The sequence below is a fragment of the Monodelphis domestica genome, chromosome 3 (assembly GCF_027887165.1).
Source record: "Monodelphis domestica isolate mMonDom1 chromosome 3, mMonDom1.pri, whole genome shotgun sequence".
In the NCBI taxonomy this organism is placed as follows: domain Eukaryota; kingdom Metazoa; phylum Chordata; class Mammalia; order Didelphimorphia; family Didelphidae; genus Monodelphis; species Monodelphis domestica.
Window position 1 is genome coordinate 71,182,624 of NC_077229.1, and position 16,886 is coordinate 71,199,509.

General features: G+C 42.7%; 1 protein-coding gene across 2 annotated transcripts in view; it reads right to left on the reverse strand.

Moving 5' to 3' along the window:
• BSG (basigin (Ok blood group)) overlaps window positions 1-1,531 on the reverse strand; it is a 33,002-nt gene extending 31,471 nt beyond the window's left edge. Inside the window, exon 1 of one of the 2 annotated variants that reach the window (XM_007489428.3) lies at window positions 1,200-1,531. In XM_007489428.3, the coding sequence (XP_007489490.2) occupies window positions 1,200-1,266 (67 nt within the window). In that variant the 5' untranslated portion in view covers window positions 1,267-1,531. The remainder of the gene's footprint in view (window positions 1-1,199) is intronic. The other variant, XM_007489427.3, reaches the window with a different exon arrangement.
• Window positions 1,532-16,886: the final 15,355 nt, after the last annotated feature.

The following is a 16,886-nucleotide window of genomic DNA, read 5'->3' on the forward strand; positions in this document are numbered from 1 at the left end:
TTGGAAATATAAAGAGCCTTGGGGAGACAGAATCTGAGTTGCCAAACTTGGGATGTGAGTCAGAGATCTTTCTCTATGGTTCCTGATGAGACTGTCCTTAAAACAGAACTTCCTCAATTATAAATCCCACCTCTAGCCCAAATTCTTCCACTCAGGGGAGATCCCATCTCCTCAAGTCCCCAAACCCATCCCCTTTCCTCTAGGCACTGGCTCACCCTTCCCTTTCCAACCCACTCCGGCCAGGTACCAAGCAAAAGTCTCCCCCCCTCAGCCCTCCCCTCCTCCCAGCTAAGACCACCGTTTGACTCCTCCCCTTCAGGTCTCTCAAAAGACTTTCTGGTCTTCCCGCCTGGGATGCCTCTCACACACACTGTACCCTTAGATCTCCCCTATGACCCCAGTTCCAAGTTAACTCTCCCTTCTCAGCCACAGCTTCAACTCCCCCAACTCATACCAGGTCCCCTACGGGGATCCTACCTCGAGACCTCATTTCTCCCAACCGGTCCCTTGGACACCTTTAGCCGCAACCCACCCACCCCTCATCCCCACCCGGGGCCTGCACCTCCCCCACCAGACTCTCTAAGCTTCGGCCCTCAAGCCCAAATCCTTTTCTTCCCAATTCCCTGGGTCTCAACCCTCAAACCCAATCCCGAGCCCCAGCCCAAAACGTCCTGAGCCTCAATCCCCCAACAAGCACCTCTGTTCCTCCAGAACCACTTGAGCCTCAATCCCCCTAGTATGCACTCCTGCCCCACCTCGGACCCTTTAGCTTTAATCCGAGCCTGCACACTCCCCCCGAGGCACCTTTAGCCTCAGCCCCTGAACCCACGTCCTTTCCCCCGATTCCCCAGCGTTTCAATCCCCAAGACTACCCCTCTGCCCCCTCCCGGACCTCTCGAGCCTCAATCTCCAAGCCTGCACCTTCTCCCTGGATCCCCTGAGCTTCATCCCCCAAACTCACGTCCTTCGCCCCCACCCATCCCCGGAACCTCCAGCAAGCACCTCTGCCCCTCCCTCAGACCCCTAGAACTTCAATCTCCGAACCTGCAACCTCTCCCCAGATCCCCCGAGGGCCCGTCTAGCCACCCCCTGGGCTATAGCTGCCCCCCCCATTCCGGCCCCACCTTGGGTTCCCTCCACCCGCAACGGTCCCCAAGCCCGAGCTGCAGGGGCCTCCCGACGGCCCCAGCTCCGCTCACCAGTTCCGGAGGCGGCCCGAGCGCAGAGCAACACAGCTGCCAGCAGCCACAGCAGCGGGGCCCCCATGTTGCGGCTTTGGTGTCTCAGAGTCTTGCAGCGGCCGGCCCACGCCTTCGCTGACTTGCCGGGTCACTCAATCCCGGCGGGTGCCCAGCCACGGCCGCTATAAGAGCCCGCGGAAGAGAAGCTCGGGGACGCGGGCGCAGAACGCGGTGACGGAGAAAAATAAGGGTCGCCGTGCGAGAACGCGGACGCCGCCGGGCTCGCGCCCGCGCCCGCGCGACTTCTAACAACCAATCGCTTTGCAGCCCAGTCCCTGGACTCCGGAGCCTGGGTGAGGCCAGGGGGAGGAGCGAGCGGGAAGTAGATCCCGTGACGGAGGCGGAGCAGAGCGGCACGCTTCACTCGTGCTTGGAGATAGTCCTTTGTAGGTCAAGAGCTGTAAGCTTTCTGCTTGCTCGTCAGCCTCCCGCTTAAGAAACTGAAGTGCATTCCTGTTATTTCACATTCATTTTACTTATAAAGCTTCTCAGCTTCCTTCCTGAATCAGAGATCTGGAGAAAAGGCCATCAAGGGCAACCCCCTTTTTTTTTCAGATTTGAAAACGGGCTTGGTGAGGGGAAATAAGTAGCCCAAGGTCAAGCAACTAGTAAGTGTCAAGGTTGGAATTCGAACCCAAGTGCCTTGTCTCTACCACTTCACTCACCCACAACTTCGTCTTTGCATCCCTAGTTTGGCGCCCTATCTTTGCATTTGTTACTGTTCTGTGATGTGTGCCATTCTTCCTGACCACGTGGGCTATAGCAAGCCACGCCAGTGCGGTCCATGGAGTTTTCTTAAGACAAAGATACCAGATGGTTGCTATTTCCGTCTCCGGACTCTAATAGGACCTGTGTATCTTGGGTAACGCCGTACAGCATAGCTCATAGTGCAACGAACTTTTGCAAGCTCTTGTACATAACAAGGGAGTGTGATCCAGGAGGGGTATTTTTCCAAATTTCTAGGTAATTGCTGGATTCCGGTGAATTGAAATCTGTTCCCTCATCCCTAATCAACATCTTTTAGCCTGGCATCAACATCCTCAGGGAAAGTCGGGATTGCCACTGGATTCTTTAGGTGCAACTTCAGCCTACAGGAATTCTCTTACTTACAGATGAACTTTTTTTTCGGAGGAAAATCTGCAAAATGATCGTTTTGTCTCTCTGTTCCCAAATGTTAAATCCAGCAGATCAGGCACCCTACTTGTGATTGCAGCTGCTTTTTATGAACTCAATCATGATAATACTTGGAAACTGAGTAGATTTCACAAAGATGAAGAAACAGACCGATAGGGGCTGAGGCTCGCGCATGGTTATACTGCTAATAAACATTATCTCCTTTGGGGGTTCTCTTGTTCCTTTTCCCCCTTCCCCCTATCATTGCTTCTTTCCCTCTGCTTCACCTGTTCTTGGTCCTTATCAAGACCTCTGTTCCCTCCATCATGAATATTTTCCTCCCTCCCTAATTGATTCAATAGTTAGACATTTCAGTTCTACAGTATCCTCTGCTTTAGAATTCCCTTATCTCTTAATTCTATTCCTGTTCCTCTCTTGCTAGACCTCAGCCCAGGATTATTCTCATCCCTCTTCCTTTTCCTCCTCATCCTCTTTCAAAGCTGCTAAATTAACTGAAAGAAGTACCACCGCTGGGCTGACTGAATATATTAATCCGTGTTCTCTGTCCCCATTCGGGTCCTCTCTGAAGCTTCAGTTCTCCTTTTATTCCTCCATAATCGATTCCCTCTCTCATTCCCCATAGAAACTATCCCAAACTATTTCTTCCTCCTTCAAGCCTTTCATATCTTCTCCTACCCTCCAACTGTTAGATTGGAGGTCTTAGTCTCTTCATTTCCTGAGAAAATTGAGGTCATTTAACTTGAATTCTCTTTTCTCCCATTCTCTTCATCTCAAAATCTATTGAAATCATCTCCCTATGTTTCTTAAACCAAACCAAATAACTTAAATAAAAAACTAAATAACCAAAATGTCAGTTACTTAACAACAACAACAAAATAGGTAGCCTTTCTCCTTGCCAAGGTCAATCTCTCTATATATGTACTTGATCCTGTCTGATTCTGTCCCTCCTATCTCCTCAAACAGGTTGCATCCTCACTTTCACTTGGCCCCTGCCCCTCCCTTGCAAATTTTCAACTTTTTCCTGTCAAATCCTTCTTTACTGCCAACTCTCTCCAATCCTTAAAAAACTCTCAATAGAAGCTCTTTTTGTGGTAGCAAAGAATTGGAAATTGAAGGATTGTCCATCAATTAGGAAATGGCTGAACAAATTGTGGTTTTAATCATTGTGGAATACTGTTGTGCTATAAGGATTAATAAGTAGAATGATTTTAGAAAAATCTGAAGACTTACATGAACTGATACAAAGTGAAATGAGCAGAACCAGAAGAACATTGTATACAGAGTGATACCAATATTTCTTGATGAACAACTGTGAATGACCTAATTTTTCTCAATAATTCAGTGATCTAAGACAAACCCCAGAGACTCATGTTGAAAAATGCTATCTGCCCTTCAAGAAAGGACTTCTGTAGAAAGAGAGATTTTAGCTGGGCTTCAAGTAAACCAAGAAGTGGACTTGGAAAGGGAGAGAATTGCAGGCATGGGAGACAGCAAGTAAAAATATATGGTGGGACAGCTAGGTGGTTCAGCAAATAAAGTCAGGCTTTGAAATGGAAGGATGTGGGTTCAAATCTGGCCTCAGATACTTCCTAGCTGTGTGATCCTGGGCAGGTCACTTAACTCCAATTGCTTAGCCCTTATCCCTTTTCTGCCTTGGAATCAATACAAGGAAGGAAGGAAGGAAGGAAGGAAGGAAGGAAGGAAGGAAGGAAGGAAGGAAGGAAGGAAGGAAGGAAGGAAGGAAGGAGGAGAAGAATAGTTAGGCAGCTCAGTGTATAGATAGCCAAGCCTGAAGACGAGAGGTTCTAGATTCAAATTTTGCCTCAAACTTCCTAGCTATGTGACCTTGAGCAAATCACTTAACCCCCATTGCCTAGCCCTTACTATTCCTCTGCTTTGGGACCAATACTTAGTATTGATTCTAAGACAGAAGGTAAGTTTAAAAGGAAAAGAAAATATATGGAGTAAATAAAATGTTTGAAGACAAAGAGACCATTGTCACTATCTCTATCCACTGAACCAACTAGCAGTTCCTTCAATAGCTTCTGAGTGCCAGGCACTATAATAAGTATTTGAGATACAAAAAAAAAGAGAGAGAAATGGACAAAAAGATTGAAAAAGAAGAGAAGGAGCAGATTATGGTCATTGAATGCCAAACAGAAGATTTTATATTTGATCCTGGAGGAAGTGATCACTAGAGTTGACTGAGTTGAGGTAACATGGTCAGACTTGGTTTAGAAAGAATACTTTGACTACTGAATGGAAGATGAACTGGAGTGAAGAGAGACTGGAGACAGGGAAACCATTGTAATAGTCCAAGTGTTCACACAGAGATGGTCACACTGACAGAGGAGAGAAGAGGGCACAGACCAGAGATATTACAAAGATAAAACTGACAAGCCTTGGAAACAGATTGGATATGCAGAAGTACAGAATAAAGGATGCCACATCTAGGTTGAGAGTCTGTGTGATATCGAGGATGGTGTGGCCTCAATAGTAATAGGGAATGGGGACAGCTAGATGTCTCAGTAGATAGAGAGCCAGGCATAGAGATGGAAGGTCCTGGGTTCAAATGCACCTTGGACATTTCCTAGCTGTGTGATCCTGGGAAAGTCATTTAACCCTCATCATCTAGCCCTTGCAGCCCTTCTTCTTTGGAACCAATACATAGTATTGACTCTAACACCGAAGGTAAGGGTTTAAAAAAATAGTAATAGGGAATTTAGGAAGAGGGGAGAGTTTAGTGGGAGAGAAGATAACAAGTTCAGTTTTAGAGATATTGAGTTTTAGATATCCAGTTTGACTGTTGAAGTGTTGGAGATGTTCGATAAACTCAAAATGTATATTTGAATTAAGCATATTAGTTCAAAACATGAAAAAAATAGAGAGAGCACACCGTTATCTTTTGAAGCTATTGTTTAACCAAATTGATCATAAAAGATTAAATAGATCATTTCAGGCACATAGAATTTAAAGGCTTTGGAACAAGCAGAACCAACACAGTGGGAATAAGAAGTTATTGACTAGTTAAGAGACAGTGACTAGGGGGCAGTTGGGTAGCTCGGTGGACTAAGAGCCAAACTCACAGATGGGAGGTCCTGAGTTCAAATCTACCCCCAGATGCTTCCTAGCTGTGTGATTCTGGGCAAGTCATTTAACTCTTGTTGCTTAACTCTTACTGCTCTTCTGCCTTAGAACCAATACACAGCACTGATTCTAAGATGCAAAGTAAGGATTGAAAAAGAGAAAGAGCAGAGAGGGAGGGAGGGAAGAAAGGAGGAGAAGGAAAAAGGAGGAGGGGGGAGGAAGAGAAAGATGACAGAAAAGGCTCAGGGTTTGAAAACTGGAATCCTTGAACCTCAGATATTTTGTTTGTTTGGGGGGCAAATAATTCTTGCCAGGAGTATAGTTTGTCTCTAAGAGATGAAAATTTGGAAAGTATATGGAATATTCACTCTACAATGGCATGAGGTCTATGACAAAGGAACTCAAAACCTTCATCTTAGAGAGGAATTCAAAGAAAAGGCTAAAGCTAAAAGTATTCATTCAAGAGTGTTCTGCTTGGTACCAGAGGTCAATAATATCTTACATGGTAAATGAGACGTTTTAGTAGTCAAAACTCTGAGGAAACAAGAGAAAGGAGACCCATTGCTCCTCTAGTGCAAGGTTGGTTTTTTCCTAAAAGAGCTAGAAAGGGTCTACTATGTATACTTGTTTGAGAGAGTTCTCCAGATTTGTGGGGCAAATATTTTATTGCTTCTTTTCTTACTGTTTTTTACCTGGTCATATCTTCAAATGTCCTGTAGCCTTTTTAGCAGGTTGAGGAGAACTCACATGAAAGTTAATTGTGTGGGAAACACACCAAAGTTTGTAGCAAGTCCTTGCCCCCAAAATTGGAGACTCAAAACTCCATTCTGTCCAGAGATATGAACGTATTTATTGAAAAAGAGGTTCAGCTATACCCACAGGGCACTAAAAGACTGCCTGCCCTTTGATCCAGCCATAGCACTGCTGGGTTTGTACCCCAAAGAGATAATAAGGAAAAAGACTTGTACAAGAATATTCATAGCCGCGCAATTTGTGGTGGCAAAAAATTGGAAAATGAAAGAATGCCCTCTGATTGGGGAATGGCTGAACAAAATACTATTATAGTGCTCAAAGGAATAATGAACTGGAGGGATTCCATGTGAACTGGAACGATTGTATTTTAATTTAAAATCCAAGCTGAGCAATTTTAAGATTCACACGACCTCCAGGAACTGATGCAGAGTGAGAGAAGCAGAACCAGGAGAACATTGTACACAGAGATTGATACACTGTGGTACTATTGAATGTAATGGACTTCTCTAGTAGCAGCAATGCAATGATCCAGGACAATTCTGAGGGACTTATGAGAAAGAAGACTATCCACATCCAGAGAAAGAACTGTGGGAGTAGAAACACAGAAGAGGAACACCTGCTTGATCACATGGGTCGATGGGGATATGATTGGAGTTGTAGACTCTAAATGATCACCCTAGTACAAATATGAATAATATGGAAATAGATCTTGACCAAAGACACATGTAAAACCCAGTGGAATTTCATGTTGACTATGGGGTGAGGGGGGAGGAGGGGAGAGAAAAAATATGAATCATGTAGCCATGGAAAAATATTCTAAACTAATTAATTAAATAAAAATTTTCAATAAAGAAAGAGGTTCAAAGAAATAGCCTAAACTGATGGGGTGCCCTAGACCATTGATTAGGATTTGCATATCTATTGAGGTCTAGGGGGTTTTCACCTTCATTCCAGGGAATTCTCCAACTCTTCCCCAAATAGTCCTCCCCTGGGTGTTTTGGGGTGTTCTGGGCAGAAATCTCTGGAAAATGGGCATAAATTAGGAGGGTACAAATTCAGTATAGGTGTATTTTGGATCTGACACATCACAGATTAGCTTAAGGACTCCAAAAAGGGAATAAGGAATATGTACAGACTTGGGGGATTCTTCTGGACTATAATAGTCTTCAGTGAGCATGTCTTATGTTCCCTTTGTTGTTCTGTTTGCCATCATTTGTCAACCTAGGTGATGTCTCACTACCTTCCTGGAATGCCCTTATCACCTGGGTGGGGGATATAGGAAGATACGGAATTGTACAAGAATAATTCAGATATATAATTAATACATACTTTGCTATGTGTGCTGACTAATACTAACTGGTGAAAATACAGGATTTCAAAACATGAAGGTCCTCTTCTATTCACTGTCTGCCTCCATCAATTGAGATCTAGGGATCCAGTCATAGATCATTCATCCTCAATCTATCGATTACCTCATTAATATGTATATATATAGTTTTCACTCAACATTCTATTGGGTTAGGAGTATAGGAACCCCCAAGAAAAACTACAAATAACTCTAGGCCCTACCCCCAAACCTTTATTATTTTTTAAAAATTTATTTATTTAAGTAATTAATTTAGAATATTTTTCCATGGTTACATAATTCATTCCCCCCCCCTCCCCCCGAGCAATTCCACTGGGTATTACATGTGTCATTGATCAAGACCTATTTCCATGTTATTGATGTTTGCACTAGGGTGATCATTTAGAGTCTACATCCCCAGCCATACCCCCATCTACCCATTTGATCAAGCCGTTGTTTTTCTTCTGTGTTTCTACTCCCACAGCGTTTCCTCTGAATGTGGATAGTGTTCTTTCTCATAGATTTCTCCAAGTTGTTCTGTATCACTTTATTGCTACTAGTAGAGAAGTCCATTACATTTGATTGTACCACAGTGTATCCTTCTCTGTGTACAATGTTCTCCTGGTTCTGTTCTTTTCACTCTGTATCAATTCCTGGAGGTCATTCCACAAACCTTTATTTTTTTATAATGTTGATCATATTTATTTAACACATAAAACAGCACCCATAAAAAAGTTGTAGTTTCTATGAGAGAGATTAGTGGTATCTCACACACATTAAGCAGAGTCTTTACTACAAACACAGCATAAGTGGGGGAGCACAACCAGATTTCTGAATTGAAGCAATCAGAAGTATGAACTAGGTCTTGATCAATGATACATGTAAAAACCAGTGGAATTGCGTGTTGGCTATGGGAGGGGGGAGGGAGGAGGGGAAGGAAAGAACATGAATCATGTAACCATGGAAAATATTCTTAATTAATTAAATAAAATTTTCCAAATTAAAAAAATTGTATTTCAGGTTGATATGACGTGGAATGTGTTGTAACTGGCTGAAGAAATTTTGGCCAAGCCTTTTGAGTTTTCCATAAGCCAATCAGGACCCCAGGTACCTGTAAGAGTAGTGGAGAGATTAGCTCTAGTCTTGTCCCTGGGAGGGAATTGGAGAAGCTGGTGGGAGCAGGGAAGAAGAGTAGAGTCCTTATTTCCTCTCCACCCTCCTCTCTACCCTGCCAAGGGAGGACCTTGGGGACTTCGGGGTCTGGAGATTCGGAATTGGGTGCCCATAGAACCTTGAGGAGAAATAGGAGATAGATTCTTGGGGAACCTTTCTCAGAGAGAGGGAATAGAATAAGGATAAGAAATGGGAAGATGGAGACAGAAAAGAGAAGGAAGGAGAATATGCAGACATCATTAAATGAGTGAGTGGGCACTGACTGTCTGCTGAGATCTTCACACTTGTATTCACTTTAGAGTTGACAGAAGGCTCCCCTCACAACTACCATGGAAAGAATAACTGGCAGGGATTCTAAATCCCCACTCTTTTCTTTTTTGTTCAAACTTGTGATTTCTTTAGCTTAGTTACAGAACTCCATAGTGAGGAACTTCCCTCTGCCCTTAAATTCCCTAACTAGCTAGAGAATTGCCTGGGGACACTGAGAAGCTAAGCCTTGTCCAGGGTCACATAATTAAATTTGTATCAGAGTCAGAACCTGAACCCAGATCTTCCTGACTTAGAGGCCAGTTTTCTATCCATTCTGCTCATCTGCCTTTCAATGCCCATTTTATAGATGAAGAAAGTAAAGCTCAGAGAAGGGGAATAACTTGCACAACATCAAAGATAATAAGTAGCAGAGCCAGAGCTCCAATCTCATATCCTCTGGCTTTAGGACTAGGACTTGGGTTCAAATATCAGTTCTGTGTGTTGACCTTCTTGAGAACTACAAGTTCTAGCTTTGCTATTTTTTGCCTCATTGTGCAAGTTACTCTATGTGCCTCCTTTTTCTCATCTGTAAAATGAAAGGGTTTGACTGGATGGATGGCCTCTAATGTCCTTTTCAGCTCTAGATTTGTGGTCCTGGACTGAATCTCAGAGTTAGAAGGGAGGCCAATAAGTTCAACTATTCAACATGTACAATGAAGCATAAAAATAGCAAAACTAGGACTTGAACTTGTGCCCTTTCACTGCAAATGTAGTTCTGCATCCCTCTGCTGTTCTGAAATCAAAATTTCTTTTACTTTCTAGCCTTAGCAGAAATTCAGCTCTCCCCTGAAGTGCACCACATCCTTGAGTCAGCAAGTTGACTTTAGGGGTTGGCGTATTAGTATTACAAGTCATAAAGATCTGGTTTCGAATCCTGCCTTGGCCACTTACTCACTATGTGACCCTGGGCTAGTTACTTAACCTCACAGTCTCATCAAATTAAGGGGTCGGATTCAATGACCTCTTCCAGATCTAAATCTGTGATTCCATGATCTTTTAGGTAGAGGACATGACCAATGGTAGGTCTGGGCAACTTGAGTTCTTCCTTCTCAGCTTAGGTCCCTGGGGTGAAGAGGGAATACACTGGAATGCCTTTCCAACATTTGCAAGTGCTTGTTGACTGATTAGTGGAAAGATTTGAGGTTTTCTTGGCAAAGATACTAGAGTGTTTTTCCATTTCCTTCTCCAGCTCATCTTACAGATGAGAAAATTAAGGCAAACAAGGTTAAGTGACTTGCCCAGGGTCACAGAACTGGTAAGTATTTGAGGCCAGATTTGAACTTAAAAAGATGAATCTTTTCGAATCCAGGCTCAACACTCTGACCACTGTACCACAGACCATTATAGATTTGGACTGCAAGTCCCAGGTTGGTGTTTAGTCTTCTTTCCAAGAAGCTGGGTTTCCAAGCTCTTTCCCAGCCCTGCCACTGCCTCTGACTATTGCCATCTCTTGGTCCAAACCCTCTCCTTCACTCCTAGAACTGCTGATTCACCGCCAGAGGCCTGGGTCCCCTGTTTCCAGCAGCCCTCACTTCTCTTGAGGGCCCTCATGTTTGAAAGCATGGATGATTGTCACATACCTCTGCCCTTATTTCTCTCTGGACCCAGTTGCTATGAGAGCTCCATCCTCTCTTGAGGTCACTTGGTTGAGAAGTTCCAACAGTGTCTTTCCAAGCTTCCATCAATAGTTTCAGAGAGGGCAGAAAGGGAAAAGACTGTTCCTGAACTTTAGTTTCCTATCTAAAGGGAGAGAGGATGGGGGAGACATTGAATTCTCTAGGTTGTGTAATCCTGGACTTCTTGCCAAGAAGGCAGATCTCCTGACTAGCACCAGCTTTGAGAGCTGTTGATGAATCTTTCCAAATTCAGAAATTCTAGAATTCTGTCTTTGGAACTTCTGGAGAGCTATGATTTCCTATTGATTGCAGTTCTTTGGAGAAGAAAGGAGGCAAACCACATGGTTCCTGTACAGTGTCCTTTTTGGAAAGTAAAGCCAGTGGGTTACTTAGATGGTGCAGGTCTACTGAAAAGAGCTCTGCTTGTTCAGTAACTTTCAGAGCAGCAAATATACTTAAAAAAAGAACAAACTCAGGAAAAGAAAATGATTTTTGTATTGAATGAATAATGTTTGAAATTGACCAAATAAAAATTATGTTTAAAAGTGAAAAGAAAATAAAATATATTTACCATGAAAAAAAAAAGAACAAACTCTAAAGTATATTTATTTTGGGGGAGTGTCAAAAGCACAGTCATACTATGAGTCTTCCAGAGAGGATGTAGGAAGCCTTCTGGGAGGGGAGTGAACCTCACTAGAATGAGAGCATCTCCAAAGTCAGTTCTCTTCCTGAGGCTGGAGGGAAGAAGAGCAGTGAGGTTGGTGTTAACAATCAGTTATTTGAATTGTACAGATTATGCTTCTCTAATTTTTCTGGAGCTCCTGGGACTTTTTATGCATCTTCTGTAGGATGAAAGAAATGCTAAACTATAACCATGGGCCTTTATTGCAAATTGAGTCCCTGATCTAGGGACCCTGACATTTACATTTGGAACACTCTAGGACCCAAGCTATGCCTCAGCTTTTGTCTCTGAGACATTCCTGCATTAATCCATGTGAAAGTGATAAATTAAAGGAAGAGAAACTTGACTCCTTTTGGGGACGGGTTGTACCCTTGTTCACACCTAAGTCCCTGTGAGTCCACAGTCCCTTTTGGGAGCTCCCTGAGCCTCGGGATACATTTATTTATAACCTCAGCACCCAGTACAGTCCCCAGCATGTAGTAGATGGTTAAAAAAAGTTATTGACTAATTGGCTTCTTTCCATCTGCCTACAAATATGCTGCTCTACTCTTTTTTTTTTTAAGTTTCTCTTCTCTCCTATCCCATTCACCTTTACTTTTCTATCTCAGTCCTGTCACACTACTAAATTGATATTCAGTTGAATTCAAGTATCCTTGCCTCATCTTCTCACCTCCCACTAGATTCTCAGCACTTTTGCAATCTGGCTTCCATCTTCAGAAATTAACTGAAACTGTGCTCTTCAGGATAATCAACTCTCTCACTCTCTCTCCCTCCTCCTTGTCTTCCTCCTCTTCCTCTTCCTTCTTCCCTCCCTCCCTCCCTCTCTCCCCTTTTCTCTCTCAATTTCAATCTCTGTCTACCTGGCTCTCCTCTTTCTCAGTACAAAGGCTCTCTTCTTTTTTTTTTTCATTTCTGATTTTCTTCTTCCTTCCATCCATTGAAAAGGAAAGAAAAACAAAATTCATTACAAATACGTACAGTCATGCAAAACAAATTCCTGAATTAGCCAAGTTCCCCTGCCCCCCCCCCCCCAAAAAAAAGAAAGAGAAAATGTGCATTGTGAGTCCATCAGTTCTCTTTTAGAGGGTGTTGTTTCATCATGAGTTTTTTGGAAATGTTCTGGGCCATCATGTTATCAGTGACTAAGCCTTTCAAAGTTGGTTACCTTTGTAATATTGTTTCTATATAGATTGTCCTCCTAATCCTGCTGAAATCACCCTGTATGTATTAGGTCATAGAAGTTTCCAAAGGTTTTTTAAAAATTATTCCCTTCGTCATTTCAGGTTTTATTTTTTAAACCCTTACCTTCTGTCTTAGAATCAACATGGTGTATTGGTTCTAAGGCAGAAGAAGGGAAAGAAGAATAGGTAATAAGGATTGGGAGGGCCAGGTTAAGTGACTTGCCCAGAGGCATACAGCTAGGAATTATTTGAGGACTTGTTTGAACTCAGGACTTCCAGACTCTAGGCCTGACTCTCAATTCATTGAGATAGATGAAGTTTTTGTAATTTATTTATTTTTTTTTACCAATTACATATAATAAATCTCCATATAAGTTTTCTGAAGTTATATGATCTAAATTGTCTTCCTTCCTCCCTCCCTTCCTACTTCCTGCAGCTGGCAAGCAATTCAATCCAGGTTATACATGTATTACATAGATAAAGTTTTTTTTTTTACATTTTATTTTATTTTAAAAATTTTCCCATGATTCTTGTTGTCTCCCTCCCCTCGTCTCTTTTTTTCCCCACTTTCCAAGCAACTCCCAAAGCCCTGATCTGTTGACCAGAACCCCTCCCCAAGTTGACAAATAATTCTACAAGGTGTCAACATGGAAATATAGGGATCCCCAGTTTATTTAGTTTGAGTGTAGAAACCCCAGGTTTTGACCTTGTCACAGGAGAGGTTTCCCCCTGAGGGAAGGTCCCTCTTCACCAGACAGTGAACTTCCTGGTAGTTTGGGTGGGAATAGCTAATCCCATCCCTTTTGTCCCAATGGGTTTCTCCCCCTAGGCTAAGGTCCATGACCAAGGTGACCCAGCCCTAGGCTGAGTCTTTCCCTTTTGTGTCCATTGTGGGGCCCCAGCCCCTCACTATTATTCCTGTCTGGAACTCTTCATTTTCCTTTCTCACCATTGTAAAGTCAATCAACTGTCCCTCTCCAAGCCCCCAGGTCATCTAGAGTGGTATATAGGTTCCCCAAGTTCTTTTGTTCCTTGGAGCCCATCCTGAGTCAGTGGCACTCCCAGGGGCTGGTGACCAGGGCGTCTTGACTCTGTGCAGTCTTGGGAAGCAGCTCTGTTGTCGCATTAGTAGCGCTAACCCCTTTTCCCTTGATTAAAGAGTGATTTTGACTCTTTAATAGTTCTGTGTTTTTTCTAGTTGACATTAATGGAGGTTCCACCGAGATCCGAAGTCCCCGCTGCCTGAGCCCTCCAGCTGACAAGGACCCCAGACTTGAGGTACCTCACACAACCCGTTTGGGGTTGGGTCAGGAGTCCGGTTAGCAAGGGCCAGGTAAGCGGCTCTCGGAGGTTTGGGAGTGACTTTAGTTAAGGGATCCTTAGTCGAGCGTCTGTGGGGGGTACACAGCCGCATTTGTCCATAGCCACCCCGGCGCTCTAGGACATGGGCAACAGCTTGTCTGTTGTCCCAAAATTTGGTGGGGACGGTCAGCAGCCCAAAGAACCACCTAGAAGTACGGCCGCCAGTTACAGGGTTTCGAAGTATAGACCTGATGCAAGCAAGTAATTGGATAAATGGCAACCGGTGACAAAGGCCAATCCAATCAAATGCTTGTGATTTAAATGTTAGCAAATAATGTCTGTAAGTTGTGTTAATGGATTCCTCCCAAAAGCTGAAGAGGAGAGACCAGAACTGGTGATCTGGATACATGAATATCCAGCAGGAGGCAAAAGGAGGTTCAGAAATTCTTAACTTTAAGGTCTAATTTTTCTTCCCAAAGTTTTGGTCTTGTTAATGGGTGAAACATTGGGTATCAAGCGCAGTTAATATTGGTAACAAGGTGTATTTTATTCTAGGTACCAACTTGGTTATTTGAGTGCTATAATTTCACTTTTTTGTTTTCCAATAGCAAGGTGTGTGTGAGTTCTGGAGTGAAGAAAGTTCATGTTAGGATGGTCAACTACAGACCTGACTGGTCATTGAATTGGTGTAAATGGCAAGAAATAATGGGGAAAAGGTATTGCTTTAAATGGTAAGGAAACCCCGAACATTTTAAACTGACCCGACAAATTTCCTCTCCAGGAGCGGCTTTAACCTTAGGCCAAAGTGGTTTGAGGCAAGGATAAGAGAAAGGGAAACTTGGAGCCAAAAGTAAATTAGAGCAAGAAAAAAAGAAGGAAAGAAAAGAAAGGAATTGTAGAGGTATTCAGAGTTAAAGGTAATTTTAAGCTTTCTTAGTAATCCTAAATTTTGTGTTTGGAAAAACATGCTACTGGTTTTAGATTCTGAAAAAGTAAAAGGATCATGAACTATAAACTGATTTTTGAGTTTTTAAGGTAAATTTCCAGAGTGCAACCATTACAATAGATAGATGAAGTTTTAAATGTGTAAACACATTACCCCATGCTCCCTTTGTGAAGTGTCAAATCTTTGTGATTGGGTCAAGGGAGGGATTAGCATAACTGGCCAACTAACTGAGATAACCATGCTTCTGGGAACTCTAAACAGCAGAGGAATTTCAGCATTTGACTCAGTACAATAGGGAAGGAGTCAAGCATGTTGTGGAAGGCAGACTCTTGTGACTACACCAGAGGCATTCTGGGAAGAGGAGGAGTGAGACCAGAGAGACTATTACATTCCTTCCCACTCTGGATCTATATCATCTAAAGGAACAAATTGTTTTTAAAATTGCTTTATATTTATTAATCATAAACCAAGTGATCATATATGATCCTTTAGGTAGATAAAGGAAACTACAATTTTTAGAAAAAGTTAAACCCAGTTAGTAAACTGTATAAGATGTCAATTATAATCACAGAAATTAACCATAGTATGAGAAAGAATAAAGTTTGCTGTATGAGGATATTATAGCAACTCACTAGATTAAGAGCTTCTTTTGGAGGAATAAAAACTCCAGGTCTGTGTAGTTATTTAGGGAAGCTGAAATCCATGAACTGACCTGATGAAATCATATGAAAAACAACTTTGGCGTGTCCAGGTGTTGTTTGATCCTGTAAAGATTTGTGGCAATTACAGGCTCCCCAGAGCATTATGGTCAAGAGAGATTACTTTGACCCAAACTCTCCCAGAGGTAGTATGAGAGTTCTGAACTAGTAATTAAGAGAATTAATGAAAAGTTCTTATCTTAACCCTGTACTAGAATTTATTACTTTATCAAATGTTACAAAACATTAGAGCAGATTTCTTAACATTAATTAACTGTCAAAACCTATAAAACACTGCTGACCATTTACTAAAGGGGGTCTTTCTTTGCCACAGGCTGGGCATGGTGAGACCTCCAGTTTGAATCTCCCACGTTATAGTCTGCATCTTCAGCAGAGATTTCTTTATTACACATCAGAGAAAGTGAAGCCTCTCTCTGAGGAGGAGCAGAGACAGACCCAATAAAAGCACCAGGCAAACAAAGAGACACACTGATGGGGAGGCAGAGAAAGCAGCTTCCAGGGCCATGACCCTTTTAAGAAGAAAAGAATGCAGATTATGGGCTTAAGAAAAGACTCAGTAACTAGGAGTTGAGAGTTTACCCTTTGGCCACAGGCATCTCTATTTGTGAGTCTACCTCACCACCATATTACTCCAAGCTGAAAGTCACTTTTTTATCAAAGTAAACAGTAAAATGAAATCGGAGATGTGCAGATTAAAATAAACCTATCAAAAATACATAAAAGCCAATGGTTTGTTTAGAAGCAAAATAAGATCTTGGCTCAAATCAGGAGAAAGATCCTCCTGAGGGGAAGCCATTCTCGACTGTCTCTAGACTTGCATTCTCTGGAAGTCCAGGGACATGTAGGGGTCAGTGGCTCTGGGGGACTCCTTTTCTTTTTTCTAAACCCTTATCTTCTATCTTAGAATTGATACTAAGTATTGATTCCAAGGTCAAAGAGGGGGTAAGAGTTATGTGACTTGCCCAGGGCCACAAAGCTAGAAGTACTGGAGGCCAGGCTCTTTCTCCTTCAAGCCTGGTGCTCTATCCACAGAAACACACAGTTGCCCCTCCATTTACTTTTGAAAAGGGTATATATTTTTTTCTCTCACTACTACTCTTAAAACCCTCCAATCTTCTATCTAAAGAATTCCTTTCACTCATGCAGGACTTAGTGCTCTCCAAGCCAGTCAAGAGTCACATCTCCCTCCACATATACAGAGTGTAGGTCACAGTCCTGTCTACAAAAACTATACTAAGCTTTGATCAAAATGGGGTTACATGGGGCAGCTAGGTGGCTCAGTGGATAGAGAACCAAGTGGATAGTGGATAGTGGATAGAGAACCACTTAAACTCAGCCACCTAGCCCTTACCACTTTTCTGCCTTGGAAGCTATACTTAGTACTGATTCTAAGACAGA